The sequence below is a fragment of the Passer montanus genome, unplaced genomic scaffold, assembly GCF_014805655.1.
Source record: "Passer montanus isolate IOZ18808 unplaced genomic scaffold, ASM1480565v1 scaffold1, whole genome shotgun sequence".
NCBI lineage: Eukaryota > Metazoa > Chordata > Aves > Passeriformes > Passeridae > Passer > Passer montanus.
The window spans coordinates 8,176,423-8,202,477 of NW_024356504.1; the positions used below are offsets into that span (position 1 = coordinate 8,176,423).

Genomic DNA, 26,055 nt, shown 5'->3' on the forward strand with positions numbered 1-26,055 from the left:
AGGCAGCACTTTTTCAATGTAATACTCAGAGCAAATTGACTTGTAAATACTCTTAAATTAAAGGAATGCATAAACAAAAATGTCAGTTTTCCAGCATTCTGTGATCCTATATCCTAAAACTAACTTTATGAATTGTGACACATTATATTGTGTTGGGATATAGGTACAATCTTGTCACTAGATGTTTTGGAATAAAGTTTTAAAATATTTTTAAATTATTTGTTTTGAAAAATATATAATGCATGCATACTGCAGATGGCAAACTTGTGATTATATGGCTGTAAGCCTGAAGAACAATATTCTGCTTGCAATTCTAGCAAACAGGTATCTATGAAAAGGATCCCTTTTATTTCTGTCTTTAAAGTAGTGAAAACATACACTTTATAAGGATTTCTGTAATTTTTCACTAATTCCACAATTATGGACCACTATACAGCTTTCTCCAGTACTATGAGGTCAATAACAGATAACTGGATTTAAGAACACTTTTGAATATATGCTTAGTAGACATCTATAGTGCAAAAGAACTTGCAAAAGCAATGTCACGTAGTTTAATATATGTCTATGCATTACTTTATCAGAATTATGAGAATTTTTTGTGTCTGACTCTTCAAAAATTAAAATACTTACTAAAATGTAAGTCTGTAAATACCTATATCCCTAGATGTAAATTCTCTGTTCTCTTTACACTAATGAAAAGCAGCCCATTAAGTGCAGATGCAGCAACCTGCATTCTTGGGACTTGGCCCATGCTGTGCCAAGTTCTCCTTTGAGTAACAATTATTTTTTCCCTGCATATTGGAAAATATCACAAACACAAACTTTAATTGTGATACTTTAAAAGTGATGTGAAGATTTGAGAATACTTATACCAGCACAATGTAATGTCTGGAGGTATCAAGCTATTTCACAGTGACCTCCAGAACAAGGAGTACCATTACTAATGGGGTGCTCTGTCTAGGCCTTATGGTTGTGCCTAATTAAAGTCATAAGTGTTGGTCTGGCACCTTGGAGGATTTTGCTGTTCTACTATGACCTTAAAGTACAAACACAATAGAGCAGGCTTGGAAAAGTGGATGACTATTTTTAATTCTGGACTTCCTTAATTCTCTTGGGGTTGTTTCAGAGCAGCAGACAGTTCTTCTGGGAAAAACCACCACTATAGGGGCTTTTCAAAGCAGTGTTCCCACAGCAAATCCATCTTATGGGGTAATAATAAAACAGCTTCTGGCTTGTAGATACCTGTTGCTTCATTTAAAGTTGCTTCAAGGCGCATAGTTTCTAGAAAGTGCTCTAAAATTTTCTCTGGGGTTCCTGACATCACAATATACCTGAGGGAGGGAAAGGAGCAGTTAGCATCTCATAGCCAAAAGAGCTAATCAAGAAATAATTGTGTACCAGCAAGAAAATCAGGACTGCTGTGCTGCTGTGTGCCAAACACCTGCTCTGACCAGAATCTCTGTGTGCTTAGGACAAAACCACTCACAATCTTTGCTGGCTTCCCCCATAAACCTTCACAGTAACATTCTCCACCCTGCCCAGGGATGAGAGACAGCTCCCTCCCTACACAAGTACTTCAGTATAACACCACCACAATCACACCACAATTATCAGAGCTGCAATGGTCCAGACTCAGAAAAATACAAACAGAAATGCTCCTCCACTGAGAATAAATATCTCAGTAACAACAGCAACTTGCAGTTATTAGAGGGTCTTAATAGGCTCACTGTGACCCGGAAATAAAAACTATGTGTATCAGTGTCTGAGCAAGGAAACAATTTCCTTCAGCATCCCTGACACAGGTTGGTCTGGGAAGGTGGGGGCAGATAATGAAATAGCACACTGTATCTTCAAATTTGTGCAACTCCTTGCATAGCTGAAGTGTTTCAAGCCAATAGACTGAGGATTGTACCATTCCCTGGAATTAATTTAGTGGGGTGAGAGAACTAGTGCAACAGCCAGGTTTTTCTGCTTCATGCAAAAGCACTGGCAAGATTTTAAGTACCAGCAGAATATCATATGATATTGGAAAACTTGTCCTGTCATCTTTTTTTTCTCTTTTCTCATGGATCAGATTTTTTTGTATTTCCCTCCATTCTTTCAATCTTTGCATCTTTTTTTTTTCTTTTTTTCTTTTTTTTGGAATTCAACTGATAAAGTATGAAACTTAAAAAAATAAAAGAAAAAAAAGAAAGAAAAAAACCCTGAGAAGTGAAGATACTCTGCTCCTGCTGAGAAATAAGTGGTGGAGCTGAGCTCCTGGGAGCTCCTCCTCACTTTGAGCACTGACCGTCACAGTTCTTTTACCTGCCAACCTCTTTGGAAGAACTGTATTGATGTCCCAAGAACACAAACACTTGTTAAGCCAGTGCACATTCTCACAGAGATACTAACCAAGTATCTAAGTGAGTGAAGCAGAGAAATCACAGGTTGCTGTACTCTGAATATGAAAGTGAAAATGAACAGTGAAGTGACTTGCAGGGCTGCTGGATTCATGCTGCATGAGTGTGATCACCCATAAAGAGTTAGATCTTGGCAGTGATAACTTCAGAGCCAGTCCTTCCAAGCGAAACTGCCACTGCTTGAAAGCACAGCTCAGGGAGCTGTGTAGGAGCTCTGTCTCCGCAGAGGAGGCACTGGAATCCAAACTGTAACCAAAAGGATCTGTTCCCAAAATGAAGTTTCTCCCAAGGCCAAACAAGAGAGAATTAGTTCTTTCCTGAGAAGAGGTGCCTCTGATAAGCTTCTCTTTTGGCCAGTCATTTTCAAAAGTACTGAACACTCAACTAACACATTCCAGTAACACATTCTGGAAATCAAGAAACTTTGGTAATTTTGCTTTGGTCTCTCAAACATCAATGTAGCCACTTACTCTATTTCCTAAGAAAAGAAACGTTATCCTCAAACCCAGTGAACTCACTTTGAAGACTTTAGACATAAAGACACTGCCAACACAGTATTAACAAAGTAATCCAACTGGTGAAAAGCAGACAGTGAACCTTCAGGGTAACTTCCTCTTTTGGGTAACTTATGTCTATTGATCACAGTCAGCAGCAAAAGCTTCTTTTCTGGCACATTTATAGCACCCAAAACCTGACCAAATGAGTGAAATATTTGCAGAAATGAAATTCTGAGCTTTACCTGAAAATATTCCTGGTATGTGAGGCCTAACATAACCATTTATCATAAATATCTCTGGCTATTTTTATCAAATTCTGAAAAAGAAAATGTTAAATAATACAAGTAACACTGGTGCAAAGAGTTTCCAAGGAAGGCAGTGTTTCAAAATGTTCAAATGGAACTTTCACTTTTGGAAGCATGTCCCAGACCCATGAAAATGAATTTAAATTTCTGACCAAGTTGCTGTGCATTGCAGTTGCTGATGCAAATCCACTGGCTACAGTCAGGTTTCCCTCATTTGGGCAAAGAAAACCTTCTGTAAGACTACACAGTTACCTGGTAGCATAAATTGTTTCTCTAGATGTTTTAATAGATCAAGTGAAAAATAAAATAGAAGTTACTGAAAAATGTGAAATGTGTATAAAAAATGCAAAGAATGCAACCTTCACAGAACTTTATAAATCTTTGCATTCAGTCATGCAGATAAAACAAGTATATGAAATCCTAGATGAGATAAAAACTGTACTTAAAGTATTGCACAGTAAATTGGCTCTTTTTTGAGAGAAAGTGAGGTTCAGGGTAAAGGATTCAAAACTTATTGAAATTGTTTGAATGCTTCTGAAGGAAATTGTGTATCCATTTGCAAATAACACATTTACAAAGCCTTTAGGGGCTTTACCAAGGTTCAGAATGATAATAGCCTCACTCTACTCTTATCACAGTAGTATCCAAACAGAATTGTACTTTTTCCCTTTCAGTAAGAAAGGAAAATATAGTTAATATGGTTATTACAGTGCTAAATTATTCTTTAAGATAAGCTCTGCAACTTTCATTGCATGAGATCTTTGTATTGTGTATAAACTGTTCATAGCAGCAAACTCTTCTTAGCATCTAGAGTGCAAAATACAAAGTAAAAATATCTGTGCTTAACAATAAAACAATGTATTTTCCTCACATCTTTCACACAGTAACTCAGATTAATAGATTTTCATCAATCTCCATGCTTAGTCTATTTGGCATTTATTGAGGTAAGTATTTACACTGAGATCTTCAGGGAATGGTGTAAAGACATAGAGCTGGTGTGCTGCTAGAAAGGGATATATTAGTGAGTGTGGGGCATGTACTGATGACTAAAAAAAGAAAACCTTTATATGCACTGCAGTCTTCCACTGAAAGGGAATATGCTATTGTTTGGATGATAGTACCATTTAAAAAGGTTAATAATTGTCTGACATTTGCACTACTGAATGAAAACATACTTGTGCTGTGGCTGTGAATTTCCTTGATTAGAAATTCTGCTTCCTGCTGGGATCTTCTCCAACACCAAGACATCTTGGTCATGTTCTTTGAGTCTTACTGTATTTGCTTCCACATCCTGCAAGACAAGTTACTTTTGATAAATGTGACTGCACTTGATTTGCCTGATTAGTTACTCTAACAAACTGCATGACTTCAAATACAAAATACTTGTATTGGTTCTTTCTCTCTGTATTTATCTGTCTTTATTCTGTTTTTCTCATACACAGAGTCAAGAAGGAAGCACGGGCACTGAGGCAAAAAGCAGAGAATTATGGGAGAGGCTAGAGCAAGAGCTATTTTAAAAATCTCCATTTTATGGAGATGTCAAATTGAAAAAAAGTTTGCTGGAAAACAGTCTCTTCACAACTTGCCATATACAACATAATCTCTATCCCCACTTATATGCAAACACTATTTTCTACAATCTGACTTTTCACTATAATAAAATAATAATAAAAAAAAGAAAGTAGCATTTAAGAATAGGAAGTCTTAGCTCAGTAAACTGTTCATTTTCTACTACCAGCTCACTCTGAGTAGAAAAAGAAAAAAGTTAAGTGTAATGAGCAATCAAAAAACACAGGTAACAATTAATAAGACCACGGACTTGGATCTTCTTTGAATTATAGACCAAAGTTTAATCTGTTGTAAGTCTCCACAGCCAACCCAGCCTTACTCCCAAAGGGATCCTCGTTCCTTTTTGTACAGTAACCACAAGCCATATTCCTAGTGGAGTACCCTTTCTGGACTGGTTTTATTGCTGCAATCCTGGGCATATATAAGTTCAAATACAGGATGATGCCAGTTTTGAGTTCCTCCACTATGAATTACCACAAAATAGCCTGAATTTACAGAATTAAAGTTGGACTTTGGAACACATTTACCCCAAAATTAATAACTGTAAAATTAGTCAGGGAATATGTTTCTAGAGTTCTCTGATAAAGACATCTGTGTAAAGACATCTTACGCCTTTTGCCACTTGATTCTGCCTTGAAACTCTTGAATTCAATGCATCTGACACTGACCTATGTGGGAGAAGGGGTGATCTTGGGTTTTTTTCAGTATTTGGAGGAATATCACCAAGAAATCCTGGACAGCATAAGGAAAAACTGAGCAGGGGACATGCTGGATTATAGAATGTGAGAGACAAAAGATTCCATTGGGTCATATTTTCATGTCTGAGCTGGGAGCTGAGAAGCAGAGGCAATGAACATATTCTTTATGTGACCTTCTAGACTGTCTCATCTCTGTTCCACAATTAGGCATACTATAAACAAAGTTATTAATATTAATATATCATAGAAATTACAGCCTCTAGAAGAACTTGCAAGTTCTGATATCACACTGAGGGCAGCCCTTTCCACTCTTACCCTAAGGATCCTGTTGAAGTCCTCCTTATCTACCCTCAAGAAGTGGCAGTTGTCTTCCCGCAGAACAATGGATGCTGCTCTGGGAGCATCATTCACAAGTGCTAACTTGCCAAAATCATCTCCTTCGTGTAGAGTACATACCACACCCTGCACAGAGCAAAACATTTACATGCAGAAACCCATCATTACTCTGGATTCTATTGAAAGTCCTTGTACAAACACTGGACTTCACAATCAAACACCAAAATAAATCTATTTGGCAGGAAATCAACAGCCAAAATAATGACTAGGAAACAATACTTGATAGCTGGTTATTACTATTACTAAAGAGAGGCAAGAACAGAAAAGAATCAGCTTGTTCTCTGAAATTGCATTCAGCTTGAAGGACACTTCTCAGCCTGCTGAAGACAGAAAGTTGTCAACTATTTTGTTTTTTATTTACAGAGGCCCTAAAAAATAAAATCAAATTTGCAGAAGTAACATAGAACAACACATCACCAGCTGTTGTACATCAGCAGCGCTCAGTTTCCTCCAATTCACAGAGGATTATGGCCCATCCAGTGATGTAAAAAAACATGGCTAAATATGTGTTACTTAGGAACAGAATTATCACTAGGGCCCTTGTGCTAGATTTTGGTGAAATGCTTTGTTTTCAAATGGAGGATTCTCAGTCACTGAATGAGAAATCAATGAGGAGTAGGGTTTAAGACTCAAGGGATTCCTGTGTAACAAGATCTCCTTTTTTGCCTTGAAAAATCTCTCTCATAAACAGGAAATTTAATAAAGATGCTTTTTGGTCTATGGCTTAACTAAAATGAATAGTTGAATGAAAATTAAATGAAGCTCTTCCAATAAATTTGGAAGAGCTTCAACCAACCTGAGAACCACCAGTCACAAAGCAGTACTTTTGTCAGACATGCATGAGAACAGTCAGTCATCCAAATGCATGACAGCAAGATGGAAAAGGGATGGGGCAAAACCCCCATGAGAGAGAAGTCTGGCAATCCACCAAATTCTAGCAAATTACTTTGTACTAAAGATACTGATGTAACCCTGATGGATTATAGTCAGAAACTGCGTAATATATCCCAAAATTATAGAGCAATCTACTGGAAGTATAATCAGTGAAACCACTGGATCATTTCTTAATAAAATTACAACCTATTTGTTTTGTTAGACAAAGCAATTTTGCTCTAAATTAGACTGTATTCCTTCGAAGTTTACTCTTACAATTTCAATAATAACAATCATATAAAATAGCTTCTGAAAAAAATACCTTGCCATAAATGACTACGTTTACTGATCCCTTTAGGATAATGTACCAAGAAGTACCTTCTTCTCCCTGATTAAATACTACAAGAGAGAAAAGATTTTATGGTTAGAATATACTTATTCAAAATATAAATGGGCCAGATTCTTCACCCAATAAAATTCAAGGCAACTCTACAGTCATATAAATGTCTACCTTATAAAAGAGCATACTGTGATTTTAAGAGCAATTGCCTTCAGAACAGCTCCAACAACTACTCTACCAATATGTCAGGTTATCAATTACTAATTAGCACACAGGTTGGATCCCACCAGTAGCACCACACTCTAACCCAGTTCTCTAGTGACTGTGAATTTAATATTCATTTGCTAAAACATCTCAGTATTAACATGTCTGAGTAATCTACTGTTTTAAATCCTTTATTTTATGCAGGAAGATTTTTTTAAATACAGAATTATATTAAAATACATTTTAAATAGAGATTGGTTAAACCAAAAATTCTAGATAAAAAAACAACCAAATTGTAAGTGATACATACACTGAACCAAGGATACAGAATTAATTTTGGTATTGTCCCTGCATTTGGCAACAGACTAAGCTAACACTTATTACCCTAGGTTTTAAACATGAAGTGACAATCAAGTTTGAAGAATGCATCCAAGTTTTGTTCTTGTCATTTAAACATTAGGAATTTAAATATTCATAGCACAGGTGAGAAAGAGATCTGACAGGATTCCATTTACTTACAGACTGTTCCTGCTTTGGGATGTGACTCAAAAATGAGGACACCTGCTAATTCCCGTTTTACCTTAAAACAGAAAGAGAGATTATAGTTATTATATGAATCTCATTCCTCCTGGGGATGAGGTCACATAATATAGCCCTGTTGTACTTTCCTTCCCTCTGCATCATTGATCAGTCATTGGTCTGCTTCACTTGATCTCCTAATTCCTATTGATTGGCTTTACAGAGCTATATTTCCTGGCTCCAAATGGCTCAGACAAGAGCACCTTTGAGATATGGGTCTCCACATCTTTGTACACACACGTGAAATGATCATCAAGAAGACAGGAAGTTTCTAACGGTAACAGTTAATCTGTTACAGAAGATAGTAGCCACTGTCAATTACTCCACGGAAGTATTCCTGTTCTCTCCTGGGGATCTGGTTCAGACTGACGTAAGTCTGTGCTTCTGCTGTGTCAAGCTGTGAGGCACAGCCACCTGGACTTGCTGAGTCCCTCTCTGCCTGACAGCTTCCAGGCAAAGCATCCAGCTCAGTACCTCTTCCAGGAACTGGAGAATGTGACACTGCCCCTGGTGTCAGCTGGCTCCTTGCTGGGTTTGTTTTGCCCTTGGTGTGATTAGCTCTGGCTGACTGGGCAGTTGTCTCTAGTGAGACGCTGCTTACAACTGCTTTTTGTCACTGTAAACACTGTGTTACTGCCACAAAATAGCAGTAGCACTGGGAATCTTGTATGATCCTGAGTTCTTCTGTGTTTTATGTTTCTCTTCATACAACCACAAGTCTCCAAGAACTTAAAGGCTAATTTCCAAGCAGCAGGATGCATTTATTTGGAGAATGTCAGCTAGCCATTTTTCAGAGGTACTACCATGTAACTTAACCATGCTAAATACAGATCAAAAGCTGGCCTCAACATCTATTTACTAGTAGTATTTTCACACCACTGTCTCATTTGTTTAAATTAAAAAAAAAAAAAAAATTAGGCCACGAAGAAAGACTTGGGAAGGAACTCTCAAATTCTGGACACAATCCAAATGAGATTGTGCATCTCCTAAGATGGCTAGAAAAATCTGGGCACTGATGTACTTAAAGGCATCCACCCAACCTTGGTACTCAGGCACCAGGTACAAGCATACCACATCAGCCACCTCTCCTAGAACTCCTTCCTGACAGTCAGGGGAAAGCATTCCCTTTTTGAAGCCTGGAGTAAAAGAGAAATAAAGAGAGATGCTTGGACAGGTTTCTTAAAGTACACTGACCAGTGAACACACTCAGAGGCCTGTGATTTCTGTCACACTTAGCTCATCAAACTCCTTTGTAACTTCTGCTCAAAGGAGAGCAGAAGTTTTATAAGGCCAGGAAATATAACCCCATTAGCACTGTTCTGCACACACCTGTGATTTCTGTCACACTTAGCTCACCAAACTCCTTTGTAACTTCTGCTCAAAGGCAATGATAGTTTTATAAGGCCAGGAAATATAACCCCATTAGCACTGTTCTGCACACAGCAGAGAACATGCCTATCCATTTATGTCCTCAGATGTCTTCTCAGTTGATTCAGTCATTGGCCTTTGCTGTGAATGAATCCACTTCATGAAGCCCAAGGTTTGACTTGTTTTTAACACGTATTATACAATTGTTCTTCATTTGTACATTAACTTCACAGGCTTCTCTAGCAGGAATTAGTTCACCATGAGACTTGAGCTTTATTTGTTTTACTTTCAGCTGCTTGTGGCATATCAAGAAAACTTACTATTTTATGAATTATGCCTTACTTAAAATAAATTAAACATTCCATTTCCTTTCAGGTTGATTGGTCATTAATCTTCTGGTTCATAGAAGCAATGCTGTCTGTTGTTCCTCCGAAGATTTCCTCTAAGATACTCTTAGTTTCTGTGTTCTTCTTTAGTTCATGATGCACATAATAAGCTGGCATTTCCAGGTTCTTACTAAAACCATAGAATCATCTGTACTTCAAAATGCCAAGTATTTTCTGCAGTTTATATCACTTTCCATACTTGTACCATGTGGTACTTGCTGTGGTATCTGACCTCAAGTCTGATTTTCTTCTGAGCTGAAAATATTTTGTGTTTCAAATTTTTTTGTTCTGGGTTATGTCCTCAGATTTGAGAATTTTCTCCACTCTGCCTCAATATCTGTCTATCTTGGTAGTTTCTTTTGCTTAACTTTTAAAGGGTCATTTCTGGATCTTACAGTAGTCTTTCTTTAGTTACTCTTTTCCCTACATTCCAGGGATTTTTAAGGCTTTTGGATGTCTTTTCCCATGTTGAGGAATACATCTAGTGCAGGTAACTCTGCAGGTTCCTTAGTCTGCAAGCTGCAGTTAGTCTGCAGACTGAGCTCTGTGTGGGAGCCCAGAGAGACAAGAGGCCATGGACTGCCAGCCCTCTTCATAGCAAATGGCTCAAGTGGCACCAGCCAGCTGAATGGACACTGGGAGACACAGCAGGAGCACGGGACACAGCACGAAGGGTGAGACTTGTGAATGCTTGGATGGTGAGAGAATAAAAGCCATGGCATTTCTTTATTGGGGATCCCTCCTCGGAGGCACCAGCTTGAGCTGTTTCTGTGTTACTACACTGTGAATAAATTGCTTTATGGAACAAGACACACAAGGCTCTGCTATGGGAAACCTGGGGTGGAAGTAGTGAGGAAACCTGGTCTGGCTGTGTGAGTGGGGGATGTGCAGGAGTCCAGCAGGACCCACCAGGTCACTGCAGCTGCCCCCTGTGAAGGGGCTCCAGCCCCAGCAGTGACAGGCTCTGGTGCTGGAAGTGTGACTGCCAGAGTCTCACAAATGGCCAAACTGGGAAGTTTCCTTAACACCAATGTAATTCAGATACCAACTCTGAATGCCTACTTTTTTTGAAAAACATAGTTCAGGTTTTTATATGTTTGCATGCAGTACTATCTTTCTGTAATGCAGCTTCATAATTAGCTGCATCTGTCTGAGCTAACTGAGAATGACTGAAAATTACAAGAGATTCTGAAGAAGGTATTGTCAAATACAGATTTACTTTCTGACTGGTTTCCTTTACTTGGCAGCAATAAGAAAGCATCCGCATCTTATTGTTACCAAGTAAAGTGTTATTTAGCTTGTTTCAGTTGTCTGCACAGCATATCAATGATGAGACCTTAAACAGATGAATTCTCCTGTCCGATGCATTTATCCTTGGTTCTCTGTGCTGCCTTGACCACTTCAGGGAGAAAGTGTCTGATGAGCTTTCTTTCACTCAATGACCAAACTCCAGTCAGCAAGCACGGCACAGTGCACCTTTCTCCACAGTGCAATTCCTCCTCCTAACTGGTTCAAGCCAAGACTCCTTCCAGAAATCAATTCTGCAAAATTCAGTAGTACCAGTACCTTCATTTACACATGGACAGGGACCCAGACAATGGCACCTGTGCCAAGTGAGGGGCTGTGCAGAAATACTTGAAGGGAATTATATCTGATATCAAATAGACAACCTACACCTCTACAGTGGATGATTCTCACAGGTGTAAAAAATTCTTTGCATGGAAAGTATAAATGAAAATGGCTACAGGCTTTCTAACTTTAAAAAAGTCAGAAGTAAAACCAGAAGTAAAAATTTAGCCTCCCTTTAGGTGATAAGTTATAATTTTTAAAATTACTTACTGTGGTAGAAAGGTGAGATAAGGCCTTAATGTGGAGAAGTTCTTCATATATAAATTCTAAGTCATCTACAGTTCTCTGGCCAGGGCTACAGAGAGAGGATAAAAGGGATAACTAAATGCAATAAATGTCCAAAAAAAAATACTTCACAGAAAGCCAAAACAACACAAATTGCTGCTGAACTGTCTAGTGAAGTGTACATCCTCACTAAGCAGGGACTAGATGATGTTTCTGGCTGGAGGACTGAAACACACAAAGGATGGAAGCTCTATGAATGCTACCTGAATGACACTAAGCAGCAGCCATGGCAACCACCTTAGACAGATCCTGATTAGGCAGCTTTTCTGATTAAATCAAATGTTCTATATATGTATAAAATGGTCACATAAATTGGAAATGGTACATAAAGATTTGCTCCTTTCAAAAGGACTCCTGTGAGTTGGGCATGGACTATTTTTCACATGCAGTACTAATTAGTTGTAGTAAACACAGTTGTAGTGGTTTGTAAAGGAGTGTGTGAACTTCTGCTGAACAAACTGGAGATGCAGCAGTGCATCTTGGAGGACAGCTAACAACTGCTCTGCAGTTAATGCTGAGTGCTGCTGTTTAGCCACAAAGGTAAATAAGAACCACTCAGTAGTTTCAGCTTCTCTCACTGAAAAATACAAGAAGCTTGTGCTAGAGAAGAATTGTTCCTTCATCAATGCATTGGTGAAGGACTAATTCTTCTCTAGCACAAGGAGTCGTAAGGAGGCTGGCACTGTGACTGAAATAATTGCATTTCTGTAACCTACTCAAAATTTTCTGATTGCTAAAGAAGGACACAAATACTGCGGGGACTGCAGTGTGGCAGAGATGCTTTGGAGGATCTAATAAGCAGCACACAGGAGGAGTTGTGGGAGCTTGATAGTAACTCCCAATCTTTTTCTCACTCACAAGATTCTCTTCAGTTACAGTACCTAATAAAATATTATTTTCTAAAAGAATAATTTCTCCTGTCATATAATTTCAGACAGCGCAATGGAGTGACATATGGACACACAGGAAGAAAAATTCCTTTAAAACATTATTTCAAACTACTTTTCTAGGACTAAGTCCTTCCAAACAATTATGGTTTAGATTTGTGAAAAGCAGATTATAAGTAATTAATTCAATGGGCCAAGAACAAAAGAAAAGAGCAACAAAGATGTAAGAAGAGGATGGAATGGGATACAAGAGAGGAAATGGGGACAGGAGTTCCAAATGAGAAGGTTTACATCCTCCACCACTAGAACAAGCACAGTTCTAAACTCAGCTGTCTGAAATGTGTGGTGTCAAAAGGATTAACAGCACAATTTAATCTTTGGACAGCCCTGAAAGAAAAAGTACAATAACAGAAGTTTTCCTTTCTGATAGAAGTTTTCCTTCTAAAATATCAGCATTACAGGAGACTAGCACCTAGAGGATCAGGAAAGCCATAGGAAGAAATACTGTGCTCTACATATTTTCTACCTAGTCACCTCCTGATTCAACAGTCTGAATACATCTTGTGTGAGACACAGGGAGTACCCAGCTGTGTTACTCTGGAGTTATATTGCCTCTTTTTACAAAAGTAGCTGGATGGAGACTTCTTTTGGATGACAGAAGTACTGAAGAAGTCACAGAAAACATAAGGAGAACTGACATCTCTGCTAAGCAAGCTTAATTTTTCTACTGTTCTTCACTTATCAATGACATGCATTTATTATTACCCCGATTACAGACAAATTTAGACTAAAACCAATTTTGGATTAAATTACTCTTTTCTCATACAGAATCAAACTATTAAGGGAAAACCAGAAATTGGTTTGGTACTGCTATGCCCTCTAGTGACTCAAAATACTCCACTGTTTCTGAATCTGGCTTGAAATTACAAGGCTGACACTCCTAGTGATTTATGCAGGGCAGCTTAATTAAGTACAGCATAAAACTAAGCCAGTACTAGCTAGCAAACAAAAAGTAAGGATTTTAACAACTAATATGGAAGTAGCAACTTTAATTTTATTACATTCTTGCAAAACGAGTATGTCTTGGAAAATATAGTGTAAAAAATGAAGAAATTCATATGTTAAATGAAAAGATAAACGGATGATGTCTTACTGTATGAGATCTCTATCATAAAGACAAAAGGACACACTCTTCCTTCAGCATGTCCATTTGCTTCCTATGTTAGCACACTGGAAGGACTGACAATCTGTAACAGATATCTGTACCTAGTCTTTACTTCTGTTCCTGCAGATGTCACGTGGAGAGATATTAGGCATCACTGTGTCTTTAAAAGCTGTGTGGTGACCCACTGATGTTGATTTGTAGGATCCTGCTGTGTAAAGACCTAGTTTCTGCAGGGGACACATTCTAACAGCAATAGCTGGTTATAGAGCGGATAATAAATGGAATAGGTAGGGAACGAGGGTACACATTAATGGACAGAACTCAGGTGATATTAAGTGATCAATAAAAAACTGTTCAGTGCTTGGAGAATTTACCAAGGTCAGAGACATCGAGCTTCTCTGTGACTAGGATGTTGACAATAACATAGTACTTTGCCATTCATAAGCCATGTATGTCCAAGCAGTACCATTGATTATTTTTATTGTACAGCTAACCAGAAAATTCTGAGATAATAAGAAAAAGGGAAAAGATCACAGACCCCATAACATTGTGATTAAGTGTCAAATGCTCTCTACTAAGAAAAAAATGTGCTAAGTGAAGCCACCAAGAACATATAACACAGATTTATTATCTCAGTCACACTGCTAACTTACTTTAGGCTAGGGCATTAAAAAAAGAATGTAATCCATAACATTATCTGAGCTAAATACTGTTGTCGGATGAATACAATTCTTCCTTTAAAGATTCCTGTTATTATTGTGTTTATTATTAAAGATTCCTGTTATTATTGTATTATAGCATCCTATTAAATTAGGGTTTACCATTAGGACGTATTTTCATACTGAAAGGGGGAAACACTTAAGGAGGAGCTGTATTAATTCTACAGTAATTTTTACAGGGACTTTAGCAAGGTCTGCACCTGTGCTCCAGCCATTATAAGGAGCAGAGAGCTGTGTTTGCTACTTCACAAAAAGCTATTTTCACATTCAGTATATGTGTTTCCAAAGGAAAAAAAAAACACAATAGCAACAAGAGCCTGCCAAAAATTTCCCTGAGCTCTATTCTGTTTTTTAAACTATAGAACATTCTTTCACAGTTTGACAGTTAAAATGCTGCAGTTAATGTAATAAACAGAGAATTTTTTAAGTCGGCTGTCAAAACAAGTGACACTTTTTGTTAGAGATTTTCAGATTTTGAACAATAGAAAGTACCTTTCAAAGCAACAGCTTCATTATACAATCAAATTCTCAAAGTAATCTTCTCATCAAAGAATATTGTCTTATTTCTTTCAGGATAATTATCTGAGTTCTGCAACCCCTCTGGAAATGGTTACTGTTACAAAATGCAGCTGTGTTGGTTTGAAAATTGTGGGTCCTGCTCAGGTCAGCTAGAGTCAGCATCTCTGAAGCCTTGACAATTCCTTTTAACTTTTGGCAGCTGTAACAGTGTCTAGTCAAAACTAACAGGACTCTGAGGATTCATGGAGATTTTAACAGCTGTGCTACAGCTCAGTCCAGGGAGGATTTTCAACTAACAAAATCATTACATATGTAAACTGAATACTGGAACAGTATGGAAATACTCTGCTCTCACTCTGGTTTGTTCGTGTATTTTGTGTGACACGGAGCGAGTGCTCCTTTGGTTGTGTTGACTGGATCTCTAATAAGGAGAAGAAATAAAATGTATACATCAAACCTATTGCTGCATGGCAGTGTTTCCTGTTTTTATAAGCACAAGTGTTTGATGGCACTTTTTGAAATTCAAAGCTTTTAGCAAGTTTTGGAAAAGTGCTGTTGAAATGAGCTTGGGATCTAAAAAGGAATGGAGCCTGGAAAGGATACAGATGGAAACAGAACAGGAACAAGCACTTGGGTTAGATGATTCAAAAATCTTTTACTATGAGAAATGTTCTCACACTGTAGGCAGGACAAACTTTGCCAATGGTCTCAAGGCAGCAGGATCCAGCCCTGTGTACTTGCCTGTCTTGAATGGCCCCATACAAGTAAATCTTCAGTGAAGGTGAGCTTCAGTTATTCCTTACTCTCAGTGCATTTAATTATCAGTAAAATATGTTTGCCAGGGCCACTAAACCCTACCTGCTTAATGCTCGTCTTCAATGGAGGGTCAAACAGAGTTTATACTGGCTTTGAAGTCACGATAAAGCTGGCTCATCAAAAGGCTGATAATCAACATAGATTTCTCTTGTTTCCATGTCACAAGGAAGACACATAATATTAACCCATTATTCTGCTTACGGTTTCCTGAGAATCATCCTCATATGAGCATCTGGCCCAATCTGAGAGAGAAGCAGCATAGTGTCCTGTAGCTCCTCATCACACTCCTTTTTCTCCTCCTCAGTTGGCAGAGGGGCATCTTCACGCTCATCATCCAAAAATCGATAAAATAAGTATTTGTCTTGAAAGTGGTGCTCCTGGTCCACTGAAAACAACATAACATATCAAATACTGAATGCTCCTCAACAAAGCAAACCTTGTAGAAATCTGTGTAGTATCATGTTTGTTACAGATAGATTATTTAAGAAAGGAAAGAAAGCTACAGAAAAACTGTAAGAGCATGAAACTGTTTCTCAGGTACGTCGCTTGAAGAGTACACTTTTAAATTGTGTACTACAAATACTTTCCAAAAGGCTTCTATATAAGTGCATTGTGAGTGTGTATAAATACATGCATACACATGTATATGGTTTTTTTATTAGTTCTATTTTCTTATTGTTTGAAACTATTTAATTTAATCAAACAAATTGCACTGGGGAAAATGGTTATACTATGAATTTCTAAGAGGTATTCTCTAGCACAAACACTTTGCTCTACATGTTTAGACAAGCTGAAAAAGGTAGCAAAAGCAACTGAACTCCTTGTGATGTAGCAGAAATGTGTATCATCAAGGTATAATCCCAGGGGCAAGTTCATTGACCTGTGTCCTGGTGGAATAACTTAATGGAAGAACTTCCAAGAGAAGACCTCTAAAGTAACATTATGATATTGCAAACCCCTGGTCTTCCAAGTAAGTCAGAGTGATGTGTTGAGCTGGATACTGTGATGCAGCTTGCATTAGCTTGCCCCAGAGAGTTCAAGGGAATATATGGCAGGAATTCAAGCTAGGGCCCTTAGGGTAAGGGAGCAGTGGAAACAATCTGCCTTCCCCATATGGAAATTTCTCCCTGGGATATGGAAAGCACAACAGAGCTGCTTTTACTGTAACAGAGCTGCTCTTCTACATTTAATAAAAATGTATATGCAAAGCTTCAAAAATGAATATTGCTTAGGAAACCTATCCTTTTTGAGGGCTGTAATATCCTGTTACAAACTAAATCCTGCCAAATGGAAAATGAAAGTCAATGTAAAACGCAATCAGAAAGCAAACATAAAATCCCAGATTTCTGCACTGGCATATCTGGTGTGCTGGATTTGGGAACCCCTCCAAAACCAATGGGAATCATTGCAAAATGATGAATCTGAGCAAACACAAATACTCACATTCACTTCTAAATACTGCAAATCTTTGATGAAGGTTAGTTTTATGTATGGTAATACATCCCTTGGTTTTGGCCTGAGTGCTACCCAGTTCTAACAATATAAGCACAAGTAAGTGTACTCCTAAGTATAATTAGAGCTATCGTTATAAAACGTTCATTTATGATGCAATATGCTCGTAAGTTTAAAAACTGGCAGCAAGATTCAAATAATACTGCCCGTGTGTGTGTGTTGCACTTATGAATGAACAGGCTGCTCTGTGGCATTTCTTTTAGGCTCATGATCCCTTTCTTTTTCATGAAAAAGAATACTGAGGTGTTGATGTCACATACTGCCCACATTTTAGTCAGGATACTGATTTTCTTTATCTTACCATGGTTAAGAACACCTTCTTCCAGCAGTACTTGCCACATGCCAACAGCCTGGGTTCGTAAATGGACACAAGGACTTTGCTGCATCATCCAGTCAACTAGTTCTGTCCCCACACAGCATTGCCTGAGGGACAGATGAACAGACAGGAATGAAAAGGAAGCCTGCCAAGAAAGAGACTGCACACAGTGACTGCCAACAACAGTGTATCTTAAACTCTGTACAGACTTAGTTAAATCTCCCTGCAGAAAACCCCATGTCACCACCTACATGCACATGCTTGAAACACCAGTGAAGGTGTCTAGTTTTGAGAGGATCATCTTAGCAAAACAAGTGTTTTGGGAAATGCAGAGTTCAGAGGATCTAACTGAGCCTGTGACACCTGGTACAAAACCTATAGCACCAGTGCAACAACCTCCAATCCGGTTTTCAAAAGAAACCTCCGTATACCATGCGATACCAAAAGCCACACGCTTTTCAGAATCTTGCATGAAAACAGAAATTTAATACTGTAAAAGTTATGCCAGTGCAGCCTCCACAGGAAGAGTGAGTGCTATGAGGGTGTTCCTGTATTTGTAACCAAGCTTCTGTCACACTGCATTTAACGACACTGGTTTTGGTACAGTGTTCCTGAGGCTCTTTCATGGGAGATCTTGGTAACCTTGCACCTCTGGACTGACCCAGAGGCAGACAAGAGCAGTTCTCAAGTTCTGGAGAACATCCAAAAAAAGGTTAAAAAAGCAAAAAGCCACAAGGTCACTTAGTAAGATTCTTTATCATAACACTCCCTAGCTCAGCAGAACAGTAAGAGTTTTCCCAGTTCTGTGTAAGAGAAAATAGTGCATTTGTTTGGACCAGCACTGCTCATCATTTATCATATATGCTCTTTTGTTACTCTAGACCAATCAGCAATGTCATATTGTGACATATTCTTGAATCAACTCACAAGCGCCAAATACCTTTGTATATTAAATACATTTTGGGCTGAAATATGGAAAATCAATGCATTTATTTCAAATGAAGATCAGCAACATATTGATTTACTATTTAGAAAAAGACTCACAGATTAAAAAATAATTTTTACTTAAAAAGCACTCTAAATTATGAATTAGGTATTTGATTTAAACATTAGACACTAAAACAAACTGATTGTTTCTTAATCCAATAGTAGGTAGATCTGTCACCTTGCAGGCAGATTTCTTTCTACAAGTGCCATTGTTATCCCACTTCAGCAAGACTGTGCTGCCACCAGCAGGAAGATAAGAGAGCCTAGCAATATACTGAAAAAAAAATTAAATAGAGCAGCAAATCTGCATCAAGAATGTTTCTCACCAGAAACGCCACAGCAAGCAAGACTGCTGTAGCAATCAGTACAGGGACATAATATATTAATAAACTTTTCTATTATCTCTTACTGATATATAAAGAGAACAGAATCTTCATTTTAACTTGGTACTACACAGAATATTCCAGCTAACTATGCTATTAACTATGCTTTGGAAGAGTGTTTGTATGTGAACGCTCTGTTCACAATCATGGACTCAATTTCCAGTCAAATTACTTCAGAAAGGATTTACCAGGCCCATTAAAGACTGCACAACATCCAACACAAATAGCATCACAGAATAATTTCAGACCTTTTGAGACCTGCAAGTATGGTAAGGCATACATCACAAATCAGGGAATGGCAGGCATAAAAATTCAGAGACCTCTATACAATCAGCTCACACACCTGTAAGTCTTCAGATGGTATTTACGATCTCTTATCATGTGAGGAGCTCGGGACAGAATTGTATTCCGCAAAATCTTTCCAGCTCTAAGGATCTTTTCTGAAGGAACCTTGGTGATCGTGGAGAAAAAGAAAGACCAAGAAACAGAGACTTTAAACTTTCTGGAATCTCTGTACTGCTTTCGGCAAAACAAAACACAAATGCTCTTTTTCCTGAATTAAAAGTCCTCTTGCACAGAGGCTTACTTTTGCAGAGCAATGTAGCATATATTTGGGATTTTAAGTTTCACATACTTCTCACATCTAACAGAAAGCATCACTTCAGCTGATTCATATTACAGTGTTGGAAATAGTTATTTCCATTTGTCTAATGGCCTGGCTCTACAGCACACCTATGTTCTATTACCTGCATAATGGTTTTAGTAGGATGATGTGGGATGTGAGGATCAATAAGAGGTGTCTGAAAAATAAAATGAAATTAAATAATTTTTTTAAGGTCGACAAGAAAAATAAAGACTAAAGTAAAAAGAATGAACAAAAAAGCTATAATAACAAAGAATGATGTGGAAGTCCAAGCTCTGCCCAGGATATAGGAATATATAAAAAGCTTCTGAACACACCCTAAAGGCAAACTTGGTTGTTGAGACTCAGCAAATTAAAACAGTGACATGACACGTGAAGATGAATAACAAATCTGCGCTAAACTTTGTAAAGTACCAATGAAATGGGCAATGGCCAAACGTTACACCAGATCTGAGCACACACAGCATAGTTACCTCTTCCCCCCACACACATCTGCTTTGCCATTCAGCCCCTCACCGCAGAAATTCTCTCCTCCTTCAGCACTTTTTTCTATTCAGCTCTTTTCTCCCTTACAGCATAGCACAAGAAACAGGAATGGAGATAGAGCTCTTCTTCCTCCATGTTTTCTAAATTATCACCAGGCTGAGCTGGCAACCCTTTTATAGCTGCTCTCTGAAATGCAGAGGCACGCAGGCCACTCGCAGGGACCCAGGCAAGGACTGGGACTGGCGAAGAAAAAAGGAAAGAACAAAGCAAGTGGCTTGGTTCTACAAAGGGAACAGTGAAAGGAAAGACCATTGGGGCTCTACAGGGGAGAAGGAGAGAAGGGGATGAGAGAAATGGGAAAACAGGCACATAACAAACAGGTGAAAGAGGGAGACAGAGCACATGGCACAACACAGAGGGAAAAGAAAAGCGTGAGGTTAAAGGACGATAGAAATGGAGACAAAGGAGAGCAAGAGAGAACTTCAGCAGCCACGTGACAGTGATGGGAACACCTTTGGTTTGTTGGGCCTGGTAGTAAACAGCATGGACCAAATTCACTTTGAGTGTGCGATGTCAGGAGACTCCACACAAGGGCTGACTTTGACCGGCGCTCAGGGCTGGCCAAGAGCAGATCAGGCTGAGCACAGCTCTCCCACAAGGGCAAGGCTCTGCACCTTGGTCCGAGGCAGCCACAGTCCCCTCACAGCCCTACGGCAAAGCCATGGCAGCCGGGGCAGAAGTACAGTGAAACACGTGCCAGGTACTTCCAGGCTGAGCACCCGTTTCCTTAAACTGGCCAGCTGTCCATCAGCTCCCACAGGATTTTAATGATGTGACAAAGTCCTTGTAGTTATCAAATAGGGCTAAGAGTTAAAAATGCACCAGAAAACTATGGTGGGAAGGGAAAAATGAGGGAAGCATATGACAGAAGTCAATAATCTTAACATAGAGGCCTGTATATGGAAACCAATACAAAGTTCTTGTTTCTATTCAAACCCTACAAGAAGTCTCTGAAAAGGCATATAAATACAATTAAAATCGGATTCCTGATTTTTCTCATTTAATAAGTCAACAACTTTTCATAAACTCATTTACGTTCCAAACATTTCTGTCCAGTGAGAAGAGCAGTAGTACATCCCTCAATATTTCTTGGTTTCTGGAACTGTGTGAAATCTGCTCTACATAGTCTATACTTGCAGTTAACATAGGCAAAGAATAGCAAAAATCTTTTCAAAGATGCCTGTAATGAAAACAAAACCATAGAATAACAATCTCAAACAGGTACAATATCCTCAATCTAGCCTCCAGATTTTAATTCTAGCTAGGAATATACGTAGAGGAGAGATAAAATGTGCAAGACAAAAAATATAGGAGATTTTTAGAGCAACAGACTAGCAAAAACAAATGCACATTTTTGTTCTTTGGAGTTTTAATTAAGTTTCAGCAAACATGCATAAACTAATAGGTGAAAAATTGAACATGGATGAAGATTTTTTAATAAATCTCCCAACGTAATCAAAACAGAATATAAGACAGCATTTGGAAGAAATCTGATTCAACCCAAAAAGGTGAAAGCTAAGACACAGCACAAGAATCTCCAGAAACCAGCAGGAAGGCTTGTTCACCTACATCCTGACCAATACAGAAGGATCAGCTGCAAAGATAGAACATAACTTGGGTGAAGGTGATCGTGAAATGATCCACTGTCAGAACTTTACAGAAGGAAGAAAGAGCATCAAAGCAGACACAATGGACTAGGAAGAAAAGTTTCCATAAGAACAGAATACTATTGATAGCTATATTCCTGGAGTGGGTCATGGGGGAACGAGTGTGAGGCAAAAGGAGTTAATGGGAGCTCGCAGTTACTTGAAGAAACAACATTAATCATACATACAATATATACTCGAACTTGACTAAAAGGTGAAGTAAAGACTTAGCTAAAGAAAGAGCTCTTCACTGACACACAAGAAGGAAATACACAGAAAGGAGAAAGCAGGGAGTCTAAAGGAAGTATAAATTGAATAACAAAAGACAGAATTAGAAAAGCAAAGGTATAAAATGAAACAGACCTGCCACGATATTTCAAGGGATACAAAAACATTCTACAAGTACATAAGAAGTAAAACAAAGAAAACAAGCAGTGTTGAGCTACTGTTTAACACAGGGAAATCTATTTACAGATGGTTCAGGAAGGCCAGAAACTTCTGATTTATTTTTAATCAATGTCAATTAGAAAGATCAGTGGCAGAGAGATGGTTAATATCCCAAGTGGTAAAGTGACAGAAGTAAAATCTTGACCTTGGAAGAAAACCCCAAAAACATAAATTAGCTGTTTTCAGATTGGCCTTGTAGAATTTCATGTAGGAAACTTGAAGAGCACGAAGAAACTTAAAGAGGGCTGCATCCATCTCGGAACCATCAGCAGCCACTCTTGGGGTCTAAGGAAGGCAACTGAAGACAGAAATATGGAAAAGGAGAAGCTGAAAAAAATTAGATGTCAGCTTAAAGTCTTCCTAAAAAATGTCAGTTTGTAAACACTTGGAAAAGAACAGGGAGATGAGTCACAGTTGATGTATATTAACTAAGAACAGATCATGCCACACTGATCTAATTTCTTTTCATGATCAAGTAGCAACACTGATAGATTAGGCAAGAAACAGTAGATTTTCAACCCTTTAATAAGGCTTTAGCACTTTCTCATCAGATACTCTCTTCTTCAACAGTCAGATTAAATTCTTACCAAACAGGTGCAAAGTCAGTCGGAAAAGTGCATTTTGAAAACAATTACCAGTGAAGCAAAGTCAAACTGGCAGTCATACCAGAAGTCTGTTCAAAGCAGCATTCAAGAATATATCACATCTGATAATATTAAATATTAACATGGGATGAAGAAGAATTCCCCTTTATTGATTCTGCAGGAAACTTCAGGATGGGAGGCATTGCACATACATTGCAGAATAAGTTTACCATATGAAACAGTTGTAACACTGGTCTAAAAATGATGCTTTTATGCAAGACACAGTGATGACTACATTTCTGAAGCGGGTGCAGTCAGCTAAATAAAGACAGGGTAGGGAACAACTGTCTTAGTGTAGTACCACAGAAAACAAAAATAGGTTTATAATGTTTTAAATATTTAAATATTAAACACAACTGAATAACCAATGCCATACTTCTGTGAAAGCAGCAAATACTGTGCTGGAATGTAGTAATATATTAGATACAGAATGGTGTTCTGCTTTAGTCAGCCCAGGTAAGACCTAATATAAAGCACTGTGTCTCATTTGCCCATTTTACTCCAAAAGCATCTAAACCAGCTGGACAGAATTTAGAGGAAAGTAACAAGCATAATTAGAAAGCACAATATAAATAATCACAGTTGTGGAGCTAAGGAAAAGGCAAATCTTGCTGAGGTGTGATTTAAAAAGTCTTCAGATTTAATAGGCCTTTGAAAAGGAGAAAGAAGTGGCCTAGTCCATCATGCAGAGATCAGGAAATAATTTAAATTGCTCTAAGAAAGATTCAGCTTAGGCATCACTGAAGCTTTCCTTCCAGTGTGGACAGTGAATACTGGCAGATTGCCAGAGAGGTCTGGTTCCTCCATCTCTGGAGGATTCACAAGGAATCTGTTAGGATTGACACTGCTATAGTGTGCATGTGCTCGGGGATGGACTCAATGCTTTCCTGAAGCAGTTTTTAGCCTCACTACATGGTATTGTGCAATTTGCAAGGACAGAGGTGATCAGTAACAGAGCTCCCAGGGCAGTGAGCCCAGACAGTCATTCCTCCCGAAGGACAATGCCATCATCATCCCAAAGACATGCCCAGCAAAGAGTCCCCAAAGTTACAGCCTTCCAAAGATGCTGCAGTGAGCTCTGGCTGCACTAGTGATTAGCTGAAATGCAATAAATGGAAACACAGGGCTTGGACTGAGTTTGCTATAGAAAGGCAAGACATCTTTCAAAGGCAGAGAAATGTAACATCAGTTATTTAATAGGAGATGCAGGGTTCCAGCAACAACTTCCCATCAGAAAAAAATACATTCTGTAAGGGACAGTCACAGCTTGGCTAAAGACCAAGAATTGTTTTGTGAATCTTTACAATCCTGGATCTTTCAATAAGGATTGCTTAGAAAGCACTTTAAAAAACCCCCAACAAACTATGTCACCCTTTAAAACAGCAGAGAGTGAGAAGAGTGTTTAATTGACTTAACACATCCTGGTATCTTTGAAGAATTAATGAGACTAAAGTACATACAAGAGGAACAGAGGTCCTTGATTATCCCATTTTCCAGGACTACTGAATAAGGGAAAAGTTATCAGGCAAAGAGCTCAGATAAGCAAGCCAATTACAATAGTTTACAAACTATTATTCACCTCCTGGCCACAGGAGTGACCAGTGTAAGTGCTCTTAGCTTTCCTTCAGCAAGAGATAAAGCAACACAGAAATACCACACACAGTTTGCTATGACCTGCTGATCTTCCCTGTAGGGCAGGAGGTCATATGGGGCTAGAGGGTGGAGAAGGGAAAGCTGCTGGCATTGGTAGGGGAAAGCATAAAATTATTATGAGAAACTGTAGTAAAAAGGCTTTTAGCATTAACACTGATAAACTCCCTATCTGTACATTTATGGATTCACATTTGAGCCATTCAAACAAACCCTTCACAAAGCCAATCACAAAACTCTCTATTTAAATTGGGGTGAAGCAGAGAAAGCAATAATTTTAGCCTCCATTCCTTTCAAGATTTAAATATTTATGCATGAGAGCAATACCACAGATTTAAATAGGACAATTCATGTGTATAATTTTATGCATACATTTAATCTGTGGAGAAATAGGCCTTAGATTTCAAACTACAGGGCAAGGCCTGTCTTTATTTTAGTGTTTCTTACATCACTGAGCAATATGCAGACAAATAAATAATAAAATGAACAACAATAATAGTGACCTACCATGAGATCTGTATTTGAATCTGCTTAAAATCCAAGAACATCTCTTACAAAAATAGATTTTTCTATTTCCCTTGTCAAATAGCTGTAAAGGGATGTTTCTGAGCCTTTACATATGAATGAATGCTTTAGATCTACAGCAATTTGGATCTATAAAATCAAGTGATGAAGGGAACTTAATTTACTATTCTCAAATGCAAACATAGGATATGTGTATTGCAAAGAACTAAGGTGAAATAAAGTGAAAGCCAATTAATCACTTTTTTTTTTTCCACATGACCTCGATGTAGCTCATCTCTGAACAGAGGACAAGTTTCAGTATTGATTGGAGTTAACCACAGCATGTTACCAGGGTGATCAGATAAACCTGTGCACTACTGTTGATCCCTTTATTTTCAGCTGGGGAACTGAAAAGAATTGCAAGTGACATCTGTTTTCCTGCTGGCTGCCAAGAGGATCCAGAACAAAGGACAAAAGCCACACACACGTTGAAAGGTGTCAGCAGCAACAACCACATCACTAAGAGAGGTCCGTTTATTTTACATCCTCAGTATTTACCACTATTGGTGATTTATGGTCTAATCCAAATCCCACTGAAATCACTAGGAAGTCCCTAATTGATTCAATGAATTTTGAGCCAAGCCCACAGCATCTGATTCTCCTAAGTGTATATCAGGTAGCAGAGCATCTTTAGCTCTTACTGGTTCCAAATGACTCCTGATGCTTTCTGACAACTGACATTTTTTAATATCTTTGTATACTTCTCCCAAAAGACGTCTAGTGCCCTATCTGGTTCACATGGGAAGAAATAAAATATAAAAAAAACCCAAAACATTCCCACAATATTGGCAAAATCATAGCCAGCCAGTAGGATACAGCTGACAACTAGCCAGAGTCCCCACTGCCCTCCCACACAACTCTCACCATCCTACTCTCACCATTCTTTCTCAAGCTTTTTGTAATGTTATCTATTTGTGCTGCTTCAGACCAAAGGCAGAGATAAGAGTTCCAAAGATGGTGGAGAGATGACTCTTTTTCCAATACAGATCATTATTTCCACCACTACAGAATAACCGTATAACAGGGATAAAGCTGAGCATAAAATATCACAGCTTTTGGAGTGCATTTTCAGCTGGAAAG

General features: G+C 38.4%; 1 protein-coding gene across 5 annotated transcripts in view; it reads right to left on the minus strand.

The window, feature by feature from the left end:
• The window catches only part of RAPGEF4 (Rap guanine nucleotide exchange factor 4), a 147,870-nt gene that overhangs the window by 36,386 nt on the left and 85,429 nt on the right, over positions 1 to 26,055 (minus strand). For 4 of the 5 annotated variants that reach the window (XM_039699236.1, XM_039699226.1, XM_039699265.1 and 1 more), the window contains 10 exons: positions 19,582 to 19,635; positions 19,179 to 19,285; positions 17,451 to 17,572; positions 15,839 to 16,022; positions 11,457 to 11,541; positions 7,804 to 7,864; positions 7,063 to 7,139; positions 5,787 to 5,933; positions 4,380 to 4,495; positions 1,243 to 1,331 (listed from right to left, as the gene is read on the minus strand). In XM_039699236.1, coding sequence (XP_039555170.1) covers positions 1,243 to 1,331; positions 4,380 to 4,495; positions 5,787 to 5,933; positions 7,063 to 7,139; positions 7,804 to 7,864; positions 11,457 to 11,541; positions 15,839 to 16,022; positions 17,451 to 17,572; positions 19,179 to 19,285; positions 19,582 to 19,635 — 1,042 coding nt within the window. The remainder of the gene's footprint in view (positions 1 to 1,242; positions 1,332 to 4,379; positions 4,496 to 5,786; positions 5,934 to 7,062; positions 7,140 to 7,803; positions 7,865 to 11,456; positions 11,542 to 15,838; positions 16,023 to 17,450; positions 17,573 to 19,178; positions 19,286 to 19,581; positions 19,636 to 26,055) is intronic. The other variant, XM_039699247.1, reaches the window with a different exon arrangement.